We start from the raw sequence: 17,166 nt of genomic DNA on the forward strand, positions 1-17,166 counted from the left end.
GGCGCGGGCGCGGGCTGCGCTCGCTCGCAGCGGCGGGGCCCGCAGGCGGCCATGGCGGCGGGCGCCGGGGCCAGGCCGGGGCCGCGCTGGCTGCGGGCGCTGGCGGAGCCGCTGAGCGCGGCGCAGCTGCGGCGGCTGGAGGAGCATCGCTACAGCGCCGCGGGCGTCTCGGTGCTCGAGCCGCCGCTGCAGCTCTACTGGACCTGGCTGCTGCGGTGGATCCCGCTGTGGCTCGCCCCCAACTCCATCACGCTCCTGGGCCTCGCCGTCAACCTGCTCACCACGCTCGTGCTCATCGCCTACTGCCCCACGGCCACCGAGGAGGTAGGGCGCCCCCGCCCCGCCCCCGAAGGAGGGGCCCCGCTGCCGCCCCCGGGAGCCCCGCGCCCCCCGCCGGGCACCGCCCAGGCGTCCCGGGGCCCCGCAGCTCCAGGCGCCGGGGGAGCGGGTGACCCCGCGTGGCTGAGCCTCCAGGGGCGGGGGAGGGGGAACCACCACCCCCCCCCCGCCTCGTCCGCCCCGAGCCTTCCCGGGCGGCGGAGGGGCCGTCGCGCCGCCTCCCCGCGCCTCGTCCCCCGAGCCTCCCGGGCGGCCGAGGGGCTGTCGCGCCGCCTCCCCGGGCCCGTGTCCCCCCCGAGCCTCCCGGGCGGCCGAGGGGCTGTCGCGCCGTCTCCCCGGGCCCGTGTCCCCCCCGAGCCTCCCGGGCGGCCGAGGGGCCGTCGCGCCGTCTCCCCGGGCCCGTGTCCCCCCCGAGCCTCCCGGGCGGCCGAGGGGCCGTCACGCCGCCTCCCCGGGCCCGTGTCCCCCCCGAGCCTCCCGGGCGGCCGAGGGGCCGTCACGCCGTCTCCCCGGGCCCGTGTCCCCCCCGAGCCTCCCGGGCGGCCGAGGGGCTGTCGCGCCGTCTCCCCGGGCCCGTGTCCCCCCCGAGCCTCCCGGGCGGCCGAGGGGCCGTCACGCCGTCTCCCCGGGCCCGTGTCCCCCCCGAGCCTCCCGGGCGGCCGAGGGGCTGTCGCGCCGCCTCCCCGGGCCCGTGTCCCCCCCGAGCCTCCCCGGCCGCCGAGGGGCCGTCAAGGTCACCGCGAGCCGGGGGCCTGCCGCCTGGCAGCCGCGCCCCCCGATGCCGCGCGTGGGCCCCGCGAGCTGTGGGTCGCGCTACACCCACCGGGGACTGAACCCCCCGTCCGCGCCCTGCCTGGCGCCGGGGCTTGTGGTCAGGTGGGGCGAGCCCGAGGTCCCCTTTGGACACAGAGCCGTCCGTTTCTCAAGGTTGTGCTACTGAAAGTACCGGTAGCGCTGATCAGAGAGAAGTTACTCTGTAGAGGGAACAACTTCCTCTTCGCTTCATTGACTTGTTCGTGAAACACAGACTGAGGCGTTGGCCAGGTGACAGCCCTTATCATCAGGACGCAGGAATCCTGAAAGCCCATAGATTTTATTAGCTGTGAGCCTTTGACCTGTGTCCCAAAGAAGGAGAGTAAATGGTGTGGGCTCTGGACAGCTGCGCATCGGAAGCACCCCTTGGGCTGAGTGTGGAGGGTTTGGGGGGCAGAGGCGGTTCCCTCCTACCTGTAGCTTTTTAGACCCCCCGGGGGAGGCTACGCTGCACATTCTGTGGCACTGCTTTCTTGTCTTTGCCCTCCAAATAGTGAACTCCCTTTATAATCATATTTGAATGCAGGTCCTAATGCGATTTGAGGTTGGATAATAAGAATACAGTGGAAATATCTCATGTCCTCCATATATCCGTCCATTTAAAAAATAATAATAATTGATGGAGCCTACATTTTAAACAGATCTTGCTGACTAATGGTTATGTTTATTATAGATGATTTCTTGGCAGACATTCCCGTTGTTATTCATTTCCACATTGTTTGAAAAAAGTAAGTTGCTTTAGTTTTTGGCTAGAATGGAAAGAGCCGTGGATTTGAAGAGGAAGACTTGGGTTCTGCTGTGGCTCTGCCACGCCGTGGAGAGAACGGCCGGTCTGTTTCCCAGGTGTGAAACGGAAAATCCCACCTGCCAAACCAATTTCACAAGGCTGCAGTGAGGACCAAATGATATATCACATGCAGATAAACATGAACAGTTGTAACTTGCTCAACAAATTAAAAATATTACTGTTATTTAAAAGGTCCTGAAAATATATAATAAAATTATGTTTTTCTTGGGCCTAGATTTGGCTAACAGTATTTGTATGTTTCTGATATATTTGCCAGTTAGGTTGTGAGCTTTTCAATATTATTATTAATTTAAGAACCATTTGTTGGGCACTTAGAAAGAGCAGGGCATACAAACAAGTCCGAGAGAGTCTGTTTAGGGATATAAGGCGGTAGGGGAGTGAAGGAAGAGGTGAGAGTATAATTTATTAATTTTTAGGCTCAGCCTCATTTTAAAAAGGGAGGCACTTAAAAAAAAAACCAACCCAGGACGATCCAAAAAGGGAGGTAAGAATTAAGGTAAAGCCGAGAAGAGTTTCTAAAATGTGTGTCATTAGATCCTGCACGTTTCTTGGTGCTGAAGCAGTGACGAGAAACATCCTTACAGGACTCACATTGCCTGTTTGAGGATTCTAGCAGCAGCGTGAAAGAAACATGCTGTTTTGCTTTCAGGTCACACAGCTAGGAAATGACGGGACCAGGCAGGATTCAGATCTAAGTCGGTCTGACACTGAAGCTTATATATTTTTTACATATACTACATATTACCATCTTCTTGTCTGGAGTTCCTCCCTTTTTCTATATGGTGTATAGGAAAAAAACCTTTGTATCTTATACAATATTTATCATGTATGTAAAGTGCTTCCATACCCATTGTTGCATTTGTCTTATATCAACCCAAGGAGATTGGCAAGTTTTTTCCTTCCTAGAATAGCCTTTCCACCATATTAGTACTCCTTCTGTCCATTCACCTTGAAGCAAGAGTAGGACTATGTATTTTCATTAAGAGGAAATTGAGGCCCAGAGGGCTGAGTGACTTTAACTTGGCTTGGAACCCGTTTTCTGATTCTTAGACTTTAAGAATTCTTTGTGCTTTTTCAGACTTGACAGGTTGCTTCCATAAAGGGTCAGCAAAAATACATAAGGCTTTTGGATTTAGAGGCTTAGGCTTATCTATCCATATAGGATATAATCCTACCCATAGAGGGTTACATATATGTAATGCATACTACATATCTAAATTAATAAAATTTGCTCTGTTTCTTAACTACCGTGTTAATTTCTAGGACATGACTGGGGTATGAAGGGAAACGAATAGAAAAAAGTTAAATGATTGATATTAAGTTTCTACAGCAGTACTCTGAATTGCATTTCACACCACCATTTCTGTTCCCGAACTTTCCACTCCGGCCAAATGGAACTACTTACTCTACAGGAGAGATTTCTCTCTTTCCTGTCCCTCTCTTTTCTCCTCCCCCTTCCTTTCTCCTGTCCCACTTCCATCTTTTAAAGCACAGCTCTAACACTGCCTCCCGATGAAACAATTTCTTCCCTCTCCAGAGTCAAATCAATCACTGGACCCTCTAAACACCAATAACAATAATAACTGATGTTTACCAGGCGTTGACTGTGTACCTGGCATTATTTTAAACTGCTTTTGTCTATTACCTCATTTATTCCTCTCAAGGACTTCTGAAAAGGTACTTTTATCCCATTTTACAGATGAGGAGACTGAAGGGCAGTTAACCTCTTCCAGGGTACATGGCTTTAAGTGGAGACCAGGATTCCATGCGGGGCTTTGCAGTCCTCCTGTAGAACCTCTGCATTTCGGTTACGTGTGTCTTTATGGAGCAGGACAACCTGCCAGATTTTAAACTCAGACAGCGAGTGCTCATTTGTACATCTGCACAGCACAGCGCCTTGCATAAAGCAGGGGCTTAGCACACATACGTGCTGGGTTATCGGCCGCACGAATGCAGCAACAGAGTGTAACCGGGAGCTCCTGCTTGCCCACCCTTACCCAGTTTTAGTGGGTCTTAAATACCTACCGGCTCTTTGGCCCCCGTAATTTTAACAAGCAAGAGTTGGGGTGAAGAGAGAGCACGAACTGCCTCCTCCACTTTGGTGAAGCCCTTCTGTCTGAACCCTGCTCTGTCCTTGGCCGCCATCCCTGGGCCGCCTGCCCCAAAGTAGAGTCACAGACTCCTGCGGTTCGAGGGACCTTGGGGCTTATTTAATGTGCTTCCTACATCTGCCTATGAGGAAACTCAGTGATTCGAAGGACTTAGCATCTTCTTCAAGCTCCAGCCTGGTAGCGTTTATCTGCCACCAAACCCTCATACACCTGTTCTTGACCGCTGCAAACTGGCTCCATTGTTTAAGTTGATTTGAGTAAATGTTTTTGCTTCATCTTTCCGGTCTGTGCATATAAATCCATGTCAGTGTCTCTCCTAAGAGTATGTTTAGAGCAGCCGGGTGCCTCGCATAGGGCTGGGTCAAAGGGCACTGAATAATTTCTTTTGTTTATGATAGAAAGTTGAACCAAAAAGCGAGTAAGTCAGAAAGACCTTAAGAAATGTTTTACTCCATCTTAATAATTCAGGTGATAGTTGCCTGTGCGCCATAAAGAGTTATTTGGTGGGGAAATAATTAGAAAAGACAATAATCTGTAGATTCCTATTCAGTTTTTGTGTAGGTTTGGTTTCTTTGAAATCTAGTGTATTTCCTTTTTTATCACCTACCTTCCTCTCTCTCTCTCGCTCTCGCTCTCTTTTTAACCAGCTCAATAACTTATCAAGCATCATTTATTAAGGGATTGGCCTCTTCTTCTAAAGCAAAATATAAACTCCAGCTTTCAGGAGATGGAAGTTCTAGAAGCGGGGCAGGGACTTGAGGGAGGCAAGCAGGCACGCAGGCCTCAGAGTTAAGCAGGCAGGTGCGCCACCCGAGAATAAACTGGTGCACGCCCTGGTCCCAGCCCCGCGTAGAAGGAGCTTCTGCAGGTGCCGTGGAAGCAGCTTTGATGTGAGGCCTGCCCCTTCCATCCCTGGGGCTTTCCTGTCCTTGATCCCCAAGGACTGAGCTGCTGCTCCTTTAGATTCTGGTTCACGTGTGGGTAAAAAGTGGCACTGTAGTGTCTGGAAAGAGCTTTAAATCACACTCCCTGTGTATCTGGCCTGGGCGGAAGGCTCTGGCCACTTGGGGTTTGTGAGGTTAAAAACCAGAACAGATGTTAGAGCACCCACTACCGTTGACATTGGTGGTAGGTCTGGCGGGGAGGGGGGATCCTCTTCACGCCCCTCTCCCTTCCCGGTTCCCTTAGCACGATGGGAGCCTGGCATTTTGAACAGCAGCTCTAGTAATTTCTAGAGGAAGGATATAAAAAAAGAACTATTCACACAAAATATAAAAAGCAGCCTACCTTCCAAAGTACAGACTTCTAATGTCATGAGAGAGCCCCCGGAGCCCTGAACGCAGCTTAGCCGGCACTGCTGGGCTGGCTTCCTTCCCCAGCTTGGACCCTGCCTGATTTCCTGAAAATGGGTGTGCTCTTCTCAAACGCTGGCCCCGAACCAGCGCTGAGGCCAAAGGTCCTTCTGGAACCAGTTAGCCTGCGGGCCTTCCTGAGAACGGCGGTCCCTCCCTGACACCCAGGGCCTCTGGGGCCTCCCTCTGTAAACAAGGACGCGCCCCACGCGGCGCAGGTGAACTTAGCGCTGTCACAGGCGCAGGCACGATATGGGTTCGACCAGGGTCAGGTTAGCAACCTGTTAGCAACTGAATTTTCTCTTTAAAAAATCGCTGCACTAGGTACAAAGTCCTCCTTTTGACACAACACCAACATTACTTTTTTTTCTCTCACATATGCGAGATCTGTCTTAAGAGTTTTCTTCCTTCCTACCCGTTATAAGTGCACTTTCTATTTTTATGGAGAGTAGTCAGTTGACGGTTGGATCATTGAAATGTCCCTGTTACCAGCTGACCCAGTAGTTACTGGTTATGCAATATCTTTTGCATGTCTGTCAACTCATACCCAAGGTTATTTAAAGCCAAGAGGCCTTTATTAAGTGTAAAAATTCATATAAATGAGCATTGTATAGTTCTAGTATTTCTTAAATTTTAATTTTGGAAGATTTTGTTGTTGTGTGTTACCTATACTGTTTCTTATTTACTACTTTTCAAATTTCATCAACTTTCAACCTACTCTTTTTTAAAGGTGTTGATTCATTCTAAGCCTTTTAATAGCCATATTAAATTTTTCCAAAACACACTAAAATAAAGACATAAATATTAAAATGAAAAGTTTACCCACGAAGCACCTAAAATTATCTTCTGTTACCAGATAGGGGACCTGGCCGTGAGCGGGTCTGCCTAGGGCCAGCTGGTAGTGGGTTCTTGACTTCCAGGAAAGACTTCACAGCATGAGTCGAGGTGACTATGAGGGTGTGTGTATTAAAGCTGCGGACAGTGAAACAAGGAAGGGCTTAGTATAGAAAAAACAACAGGAGAGCCCAGGCGGGGCTGCTTTGGCTCACTGAGAAGCCAGAGAAAAGGGGGCCTTGCATACAGTTTCAGGGGGTTAGCCCGGGACAAGCTGCTGCTGCCCATTGCTCCCCCGGTTGCAAGTCACCTGGGGACCCTTAGAGTTTAGGAGATGCTCGCTGGAGATGGAAGAAAGGTGTGGGCATGCTCCACAGAGGGAGAGCTGGAGTTGGATCCTTTCTTTTCAGGGCTTTATTCTCGTTTGCAGGCAGGACTCAGAGGAGGGAGGTCTCAGGGGAGGTTTTGGCAGAATATTCATCAGTTTTCCAGATGTGCTCTTTCAGGGTAGCGATTTTTGCCGATTGGCCAGCACCAGGGCAGGGGGTCATTGGTCATTGCAGCTGGTCCTGGCTTTGCCTACCTGGTTTTGCTGCTTTCCTGGGCCTGGAGCTGAAATGCAACTAGCTGCTATCTCTAGGGAGATGACCTTCTGTATCTGCTGTAAATTGCTCGACTGGTTTGCTTAGCTGTCTGTCTCAGTTTCCCCGTTCCACTTGCCAAGGAATTTTCCTAACTTCTTACTATCTTGCCTCACTTCTGTATGCCAAGTACTTTTCTAAGCCCCTTACATGTAATCACCTAAGCACCCCCTCTTCTCCCATGCTGTGCCCCACAAATTCAAGCTGCCCTGACCTTCCTGAACCATGCTCTGTTTCTCCTCAACACAGCAAGATCACAGGGCACTGTCCATGTTCCCCATTTCTGTACTGTGGTCTAGAAACTGCCTCTAGGCAATGAGCTGGAGCAGTCATAGGTTTACCTCGTTTGTTTCCCTTCTGCGGGGGTCACGTCCTGTATTGCCTGCAATGTCTGAAAACTGCTGTTTCATTTATTTTATTGCTTTTCTAGTTTTATAAGGTGGGAGAGGAAATCTAGTCCCCTGATACTCCATCATGGATGAAGCACGGGTCTGTAACTTGTCTTTGTTTCTTAGAGCGAAGACTTACTGAATAATGTCAGATCCAGTGCCGTATATGAATAGCATTGGACTAAGAATCAAAATCAGGGCCTAACCCTTGTTCAGCCATCATTGCTTCTCACAATATCGACTTCTGAGCCCCTCTACCCAGATGACTTAGAGCAGTTCATTTGATTTCTCAGTTTAATTTACATCTGTAGAAGGACGATTAGGAATCTTCTTTATAACACACAGAGGTGATATAAAGTGTGGACACAAGAAAATGTGTCGATTGGCTTCGATTGAGCCTTTTTCAAACAAGCTACCTTATTGTCACTCGTTGTTATTTCTTGGAACAAGCCTTTCTCACTTACACTCATTTTTAGGCACCATACTGGACGTACCTGTTATGTGCCCTTGGACTCTTTGTCTACCAGTCACTGGATGCCGTCGATGGGAAACAGGCCCGAAGGACAAACTCTTGCTCTCCTTTAGGGGAACTTTTCGACCATGGTTGTGACTCTCTTTCCACAGGTAAGTTAACTGTAGATGTGTTCATTTTTTGAAAATAAAAACTTAAACACTAAATGAAAGGAGCTACTGAATGGTTAATTTCTTTAGATAGGTGTACATGTGGGAGCAATTTTGCACAGTGTATTTTAAAAGCATCTTCAATAATTTATTTTGTTTAGTGTACCTCACTATTATTGTTATTATTTTAAATATATCTTTATTGATTTCAGAGAGAGGAAGGGAGAGGGAGAAAGAAAGAGAGAGAGAGAGAGATAGAAACATCAATGATGAGAGAGTCATTGATCGGCTGCCTCCTGCACGCCCCCGACTGGGGATCGAGCCCGCAACCCGGGCCTGTGCCCTGACCGGGAATCGAGCTGTGATCTGGATCCTAGGTCGGTGCTCAACCGCTGAGCCACCCCGGCTGGGCAAGGGTACCTTATTTTAATGCCAAGATTATGTACCTTAAAACTCTGCAATGCTGAATAGTACATGGCAATTTTTTTCATTAATTATTTCTAATTCTTAATGGTTCTTAAACCTGTTTCTTTCAGTATTGATGGCCATCGGAGCTTCAATTGCTGTGCGTCTAGGAACTCATCCAGACTGGTTGTTTTTCTGCTCTTTTATTGGCATGTTCTTATTTTACTGTGCTCATTGGCAGACTTATGTTTCTGGCGTGTTGAGGTTTGGAAAGTAAGTATATATTTTGAGTTGTACATTTAAAAATGTAACCGAATCTATTTTCACAATCTGTTCTATAGGTCACTTATATATAATAATGAGAACAAAGCTTCAGTCAGGAACTTAAATTATATTTTAATTTATTGGAGCATCCATAAGTGTTATACCTGAATTTAAATCTTTGAGGTATTCTGCAGGTTATACATAGTTACATATTTGATAATAACTTTATTTTTTTCACCCCCTTCTCCAACTCACTAGCCCAAACTTATATTAGACAGGAGAAAGAGAAATAAGGGACCTGAATAACATGAAACAGGACTCATGATAGATGCTCAGTGAAAGTTAGTACCTTTCCCCCTTCTCTCCACAAAGCACCCTATATTGTGTTATGTTTTCCTTTTCCAGCTAACTTGGCTCTGTCTCCATGCAGCCTGGAGGCCACTGATCTTACTAATACTGGATGCCATTGTTCATGTTTTCCTTTTATTTGTGGGTTAATGTTGCGTTCCTCCTAACTGCCCCCACCCACCCCGCCATAGCTCAGGTGGGAAGTGTTTTCTTCCGTATCTGATTTTATTTTATCATCTAATCCCTGCATCCCCTTATATGTGCAGAGCAATTAGTATTCCTCTAGCATCTAAAGACTCCCGGGCATCCAGGGGGAGATGTAAAGTAGGTACAGATACAAAAATATGGAGCTCAGAGAAGATGTGGATTCATAGGTCACTAGCATATAGGTGACAGCCTTAAGCATAGACAGAATTGTTCAGAGTCTAAAAGGAGAAGAGAGGGAATTCTGGAAGCAGTAGCGCTTAAGATGTGGAGGAAGCAGCGGTCTAGGAAGGAGCCTGAGAACAGCTTCCAGCAGGTTAGGAGAATCAGGAAAGAGAATGGGAGAAATAAAACCATAGCAGAGCATTTAAGTAATGTAGAGAAGTTTTATGCAAGATAATCACTGAAACGTATCCTTTAGCTTCAGCAAATCGAAAGTCACTGTTGACCTTAAATAATTTTAGTAGAATGGGGCCGGAAATCAGATTAGAGTGGAGTAAGCAGCAGATAGGAAGACAGGAGGAAATTAGAAATGTAGACGACCTTTCAGTTAGCCTGTTTACGGAGCGAAGAAGAGAGGAGCCCATAGCTTCAGGGGATGCCAACGAGAGACTTGTAGTGGCGGGTTTCGTGGGTTTTTTGAAAGAAATTTAAGCATGTTTATATATTAGGAGGAAAATGTCTGTTCAAACAAACAAAAAAACTATAGGGACTGTTTGTTAGTAACTTAATAAGAAAAACTGTTGGAATTTTCCCTGCTTCTTATGTTAAATTGACTTGAGAGGGTTTAAGAATTTGTCTTAAATTATCTGGTTGTTTTTATATTTTATAATTTTTTTCTGATTATGAGAGTAATGCATGATTGTTATAAGAAAATTTAAACTTTACAGAAGTACTTAACGTAGAAAATAAAAAGCCTTCTGCAATCTCAGTGGCAATTGCTGTTAGCAATTTTACATATGCTATACAAGGTTTTCTCCCTGCCCATGCACTAATGCCTGCCTTTATGGGAGCACATGTTGTTCTACAGGTTTTTTAACTTGTTAAGTGTAGTCAGCTGATAATTCAGTGATGGAACTAAAGGTAAAAATAAACTAAGCCTGCAGAGATTTTTACATCTTTGATATTTAATATATGGCTAACTAGCCTTTACATTCAGGAATTTTATCCACAAACATCTTTTCTATTCTTTGTTCTTCCCCTAGAGTGGATGTAAATGAAATTCAAGTGGGTTTAATGGCTGTCTTTGTGTTGTCTACATTTGGAGGAGCAGCAATGTGGGACTATACGGTAAAACTGAATGTTTAAATTTATAAAGTACTTTTAAAAAAAATAAATAAATTTATAAAGTACTTTTTAAATATTTAGGAAAAATAGTGCATCATTAATTTTCTTCAGAAATCCTTGGCATTGCATTTAATATTCACTCCGTTTCTTAACCTTCTCCCTTTGTTTTATAATTTTGTTCTCCTACGTACCTTATAACATTTTTCCCTGTGCACGAATATACTACCACATGGCAGAAAACAACCCGTTTCCCTAATACAAAGTGAAACACTAGTTGAATGACCTTTTCCAGGCCAAAATTCATCTCATAGAATAGATGTTTAGAAAAGTAAATTCAAGAAAATATTTTACATTTGAAACGTGTTCCTCAGTATTAGGAAAGGAATGCTGCTAATTTGCATTTTTTATAATCTATTATGAGGTGAAGTTTCCCATATGAAGGAGTGTTTTTTGTTTTCTGCTTGGTCGGTAACCTCAGTATGTTGATCGAAGCTGACCCAGGAAGCCGCTGTCATAAATGCGTGCTTTGCATAGGAAGAAACTGGAAAGACGAACTATTCTGTCTCCACACCCCAAGTCCACAACACTGGCGGATTAACCGCGTCATTCCCACAGCATTAAGAAGAAAAAGAAAGGCGATACCAGCAGCCAACAGCCAGCATTTATTCAACACTTACTATGTTCCTAAACATTCTACTATCATTGTTTCACCTGATCCTCAGACCAGTCCTGTAAAATAGAGATTAATCTGTTTTATAAATAAGTTTTAGAATGATCACGTAATTTGCCCAAGAACACATAGCTAGTGAGTACTGGAGCTAGGAATTAAGTAGACTGATTCTAGCCTCTATGTTTTTAGTCACAAAGCTATATTATACGTTCAGTGAAAATAGCATGAGATACAAAACTGAGCATACTCTTACCACAAGATCTCTTAGTATGTATTTAAATAAGTTGAAAACTTATATCCATAAAAAAACCTGAACACAGATGTTTATAGCAGCTTTATTCATAATTGCCAATATTTGGAAGCAGCCAAGATGTCCTTCAGTAGGTGAATGGATACACTATGGTACATCCAGACAATGGAATATTAGTCAGTGTTGAAAAGAAAGAGCTATCAAGCTCTGAAAAGACATGGAGGAACCTTAAATGGATATTACTTAGTGGAAGAAGCCAGTCTGAAAAGGCTACATACTATATGATTCCAACTATGACATTCATGAAAAGGCAGAAGGACGGAAATAGTGAAAAGGTTAGTGGTTGTGAGAGGTTGGGGGGAAGGAGGGATAAATAGGCAAAGCGCAGAGGATTTTTAGGGCAGTAAAACTCTTCTGTGTGATAGTGTGATGCTGGACACCTGTCACACATTTGTCCAAACGCGTAGAATGTCCACCACCAAGAGTGAGCCCTGATGTAAACTGGGCTTTGAGTGATAACGATGTGTCAGTGGAGGTCCCTTGACTGTGACAAATGCACCACTCTAGTGGGGATGTTGATAATAAGGGGGACTGGAGGGGGGAGAGGGGCCTTTGGGGACTCTGTGTACTTTCTGTACAATTTTCTGTGAACCTAAAATTGCTCTGAAAAGTAATTCTATTAAAAATAGTAACAGGACATTTTTCTGTGGCATTTAGTTTCAGAATTGCCAAGCACAGTTCATTTCACTAGGCTCAGAAGTAGACTTTGAGCATATTTTATTTTCAAGTAGAGCTACATTCCCTGAGACACTCATGTTCCTTCTTACCATGTAAGAATAAATAACAGAATCAGGTATATGCTACTCTAGGCCTCTGGAGTATCCTAGAGGGATGCGATGTGCCCTAGGTGGTGGCTGCTCTACTAGTACCCGTAAGCAGTGAACGCGGACCTAGAGGCAGGCATCTCTGGTCGTTAAGTCAGATGCGGTTGTCTTAAATTTGGAATTCTGATTTAGTGTTTTGTTTTTTAATCCTCACCTGAGGATATTTCTTCCATTGCTTTTCAGAGAGAGTGGAAGGGAGAGAGAGAGTTAGAGAGAGGGACACCGATGTGAGAGAGACATCGCTTGGCTGCCTCCCGCCCGGGGCCAGGGATCGAGCCTGCAGCCCAGGCGCGCACTCCCGGCCGAAATCGAACCTGGGACCCTTCAGTCTGCAGGCCGGCGCTCTAGCCACTGAGCCAAACTGGCCAGGGCCTGATTTAGTTTTAATGGGGGAGAATTTAACTTCATCTTCAAACCATTTCATTCAATGTTTTGACAATACCATAGGAAGCAAGCACATCTGCTTGTTTTCACCAATGAGAATACTTATTTTAGATGTAGATTTTCTAAATTTAGTCATTAATCTGTAGTTTACACAAATTTTGGTACAGTATTTCAAAGTCTTATTTTCAAAACACAGTAGCCTACAGCTTTTGGCAATTTATTGTTACTGTTTTTTAAATCCTTTGCTGCCTTTGGAAGTTTTCTTGAACAGCAGTTGACCAACAGGTAAATATACTGCTAGAGATTTAATCCTGGATATTAACTACACAAAATTTTTGCATGCACACACACCATGATTGTCACATTCATGATGCAGATCACAGTGTCCCACTTTCGTGGGATGCTGCCTTCTAGGACTATGTCCAAGTGACTTATCCTTTTTCATTCCTTTGGGTCAGATGAAGGTTTGTGAGATTGAATCTCATCACAATTATCTAAGTAGACTGAGCTGACTTTGGTGGATTCCCTTTTCACTTAATGAATAAAACCACTGAAAGAAAAGTTACCACTTCAGGCTACATTCTGGAAGTTAGGGTTTGATTATGAGAAAAACAATAACTTACTGTACAGGACCATATCATAATGTTTCTTTGCTTTTTAATAGAAAAAAAATTGTGTTTTCTTAATGATGTTTCTTTCCTCTACCCCTGAAGATACCCATTCTAGAAGTAAAATTGAAGATCTTCCCAGTTCTTGGGGTTGTAGGTGGAGCAATATATTCCTGTTCAAATTATTTCCATGTCATCCTCCATGGTGGAGTTGGCAAGAACGGATCCACTATAGCAGTAAGACATTAATTTCATCATTTAGTTTTAATTTTATGCTAAATTTACTTATCACCAGCTACAGAGATACTAAAAATATGCTGAGGTTCAAGAATGGGGAAGGGAACTACATATCTTAAAGGATTCTTTTTAGGTACATAATACAAAAGCATTTCAAAAACAGTTTAGACTGATAATAAAGCATCTTTCCTCTGTCCACAACCTTTCTAAATAGACTTTTCTGGCATTTCATTTACTCACCCACTGTTCCATTACTGTACATAATTAAGAGTTGCCATTTGTGAAATTTCTTGTATTTTGTGCCTTACACTAATACGGAGAGGAGAGAAGGTGCAGAATGAGTTCCTGATCGAATGGCTAGAAAGCTGCCAGGGGTCATGGTTTCACATATGGGGTATTTATTACTAGAAAAATAAATTTTATTAAAATATATTTTTTAATACTATTTTATTTTAAAAGGTAAAATTTTTTAACCTTAATTCTTTTTTTTTAAATATATCTTTATTGATTTCAGAGAGAGGAAAGGAGGGCGGAGAGAGATAGAAACATCAATGCTGAGAAAGACATCGATCGGCTGCCTAGCCCGCAACCCGGGCATGTGCCCTGGCCGGGAATCGAACCCCGATCTCCTGGATCCTAGGTCGATGCTCCACCGCTGAGCCACGCCCGGCCGGGCTAACCTTAATTCTTAAATTGAGGGCATAGACCTTGTGCTTTGTGTTCTTTACACTTTGCTCATGCTGTAATACTTTTGTATTTATTCATATTTGTTTTTTAGAACTTCTTTAACACTTTATGTGGGAGTCAGAATTTCCTGCCAAATTTTTAAACTAATATAACACAATATCTATGTCTTTTAAAAAACATACTGTCGCCCGGCTGGGCGTGGCTCAGCGGTTGAGCGTCGACCTAGGATCCAGGCTATCGGGGTTCGATTCCCCGTCAGGGCACATGCCCGGGTTGTGGGCTCGATCAATGACTCTCTCATCATTGATGTTTCTATTTCCCTCTCTCCCTCTCCTTTCTTCTCTCTGAAATCAATAAAGATATATTTTTAAAAAACAAAAAAACATACTGTCATCTTCAAGGTAGTTGAAAATAAGGATATAAATACTCATTCCAGTGATGCCATCTCTTATCGGAATGTTTCTGGACTGTCTTTTTAGAATTGCTTTAGGTTTGGCTCATTCTCTTTCATTTCTTTGGTGCTATAGTTCAAGTTTTCTGCCCTTTAAAGGGGGATTTTATTTTGAAAAAAGTCACTTGGAGCTAGGTCTAATAAGTAAGAGGAGTAATAAACATGAAATACAGCATGTTTAGTTAAAAAAATTCTCATCCTCTTAAATGACTTATAAATTGGCTCTCAAGACAATTTCAAAGGAATCCACAAAATTCATAAATTATCAATCTTTATGAATACATTTTATATATGTAATTCAAAAGCAAAGTATAAAACTCGTTTAGATACAGGAGTTCTGATATATTTGGAAAAATTAATTTGTTGGTTTCTGAGGTGTTTTGTCTGTTGACCTCAGTACAGCTCTGCGCACAAGGTGCTTAGGAAGACTAGTTGCTTGACCACAGGTGATAAAATACAGAACCACCTGGAACACGAGTCCCACTAAAGAAAATATGATTTAGTAAGGCTCAGTGTCCACTTTAGAGAATATTTTACTAAGAAATAATGGGTGAATTGTTTGAAGGAAGACAAGAAATCAAATACTATGGCTAAAAGAAGTTGATTTAGAACTCTTAAACTGGTGGTTTTCCAACTTTTTTAGCAGCAGATTTTCTTGAAAAAAAATATACAGAACCGTAATACAGATAAAAGCACTATTAGTCTACATTTAGTATGATTTAATATTTATGATTTTATAGTATTATTACTGTAATTTTATAGTAAGTTATAATTTATAACATGTAAACTTAAACAAGAATAAGTCTCTTTTAATGAACACATTTAAATTGGTGGTTATAGACTTAGTAAGTCTCAATACCAAATTTATTTCAGTATTTTGTTTAGGATAAGCAGTGCTGAAAGAATCTTGATTCACATAGATAAAAATGTAACGGGTTGGATTTTATAATGTTACATCAGAGTGCATTTGCAGGCTAAATACGAAAAAAGGGGGGACAGTGTTGGTACTGAGAGAGACCAAGGCAGATATAGCTGGACAAAAATATGTTAACTTGGCAGTCCAGGTGTTAATGGCCTTTAGCATAAAGTAAAAGTTGGTATAGAATAAATTATATTGTTATTTTTTAGTGGTTAATTTAAAATCTATATGTACGTAAAATTGGAATCAAACATCTATAGCACTGAATCCTTGCAACCCTGGAGTTCTGTGAAAGTTCGAAAGGCACCGCTGAGGCCTTTCTACTCCTTTAGGCCATACAATACATCATACTGTTTTTTAGGTCTCTAGTTCCTGAAACAAAATAGATGTTCAGAAAATGCCAGGTAATACATACAACGTTAAAATGTGACACCGATTTCTGCTTTCTCCATTAGGGCACCAGTGTCCTGTCACCTGGACTCCACATAGGAATAATTATTATACCTGCAATAATGATCTATAAAAAGTCAGCAACTAATGTGTTTGAAAAGCATCCCTGTCTTTATACCCTAATGTTTGGATGTGTCTTTGCTAAAGTCTCACACAAATTGGTGGTAAGAAATTATTTTATGATTCCTCAAACACAGAGCTGGAAACGATTTCATACAGTGGGTGGGGGGTTGTTGTGTGGTGTTATCACAGTATTTAGTTACCTATTTGTGAATGAGTTAATGTTATATTCAGGGAGACAGACTCTTTACTGTATGGTAAGTCCATTTAATTTATTTGTTTAGCTATAATTATCAATTATAACTTTCTGACATCAAGAAATTTAAATATTGGAAACTGGAATAAGCTGCCCAATCAGTCATGAATTTGAGAAGTTTTAGATTCAGTATTTCCACATAAAATGTGAAATTAAATGGTCTCTCTATCCTTATTTAATTCTTAATGAATTAAAGTTATAATCAGTTCTGAAAGTAAAAGCTAAAATGTTTAAAATTTAATAGTGAAATTATTTTGTTTACTTTTTTATAGATAGCTCACATGACTAAAAGTGAACTGTATCTTCAAGACACTGCCTTTTTCGGCCCCGGTCTTTTATTTTTAGACCAGTACTTTAATAATTTTGTAGATGAATATGTTGTTCTGTGGATAGCAATGGTAAGTTCTTTTCTGCTAAGATTTTATTTTTAACAGATGTCAGATAACACTGCCTAAGAGTCATTTCAGTGAAATATCAGGTAGTCTCACTATTAGTCTATACCATAAATGTTTCTGTAAAATTACTTCTCTTAAGCTGTGAATTGTTTTTTCACTGAGTATAGAAATGGCCTACATATCTGGAGGTCTTGCTTCCAACAGCCCAAATCTTTAAAAATACAGCTGTGTACCTAAAAATAACTACATCTTTCTCCTCCCCCAAAATAGTACAAAGATGTCAAAAATCACTTCACTCTGCCAAAGGACTACAACACTTATTAGTGTCTGACTTTTACTTAATCAAGCTTGTTAGAATTATTCCAAACTTATAGCAGGTAACAGGTAGATTAGATGGAGTTAGTATTAGCAAAGGTGAGTGCTTAGTGCATCAAGAACTGTGAGCTAATGTTGAGGAAATGAAACAGAACTAGACAGTATTACCAAGTATGGGATTCTG

The 17,166-nt window shown here is 43.1% G+C and overlaps 1 protein-coding gene across 3 annotated transcripts in view; it reads left to right on the forward strand.

Moving 5' to 3' along the window:
* The first annotated feature begins 9 nt into the window (after positions 1 to 9).
* CHPT1 (choline phosphotransferase 1) overlaps positions 10 to 17,166 on the forward strand; it is a 21,655-nt gene continuing 4,498 nt past the window's right edge. For 2 of the 3 annotated variants that reach the window (XR_013998122.1, XR_013998123.1), the window contains exons 1-7: positions 18 to 324; positions 7,764 to 7,911; positions 8,445 to 8,586; positions 10,335 to 10,419; positions 13,318 to 13,449; positions 15,962 to 16,120; positions 16,545 to 16,670. Coding sequence is in view for 1 of the 3 variants with exons in the window: in XM_081127639.1 (XP_080983765.1) it covers positions 52 to 324; positions 7,764 to 7,911; positions 8,445 to 8,586; positions 10,335 to 10,419; positions 13,318 to 13,449; positions 15,962 to 16,120; positions 16,545 to 16,670 (1,065 nt within the window). In the remaining 2 variants the exon portion in view is untranslated. Of the gene's footprint in view, positions 325 to 7,763; positions 7,912 to 8,444; positions 8,587 to 10,334; positions 10,420 to 13,317; positions 13,450 to 15,961; positions 16,121 to 16,544; positions 16,671 to 17,166 lie in introns of all 3 variants that reach the window. The other variant, XM_081127639.1, reaches the window with a different exon arrangement.

This window comes from Miniopterus schreibersii (genome assembly GCF_964146895.1).
Source record: "Miniopterus schreibersii genome assembly, chromosome: 2".
In the NCBI taxonomy this organism is placed as follows: Eukaryota; Metazoa; Chordata; class Mammalia; order Chiroptera; family Miniopteridae; genus Miniopterus; species Miniopterus schreibersii.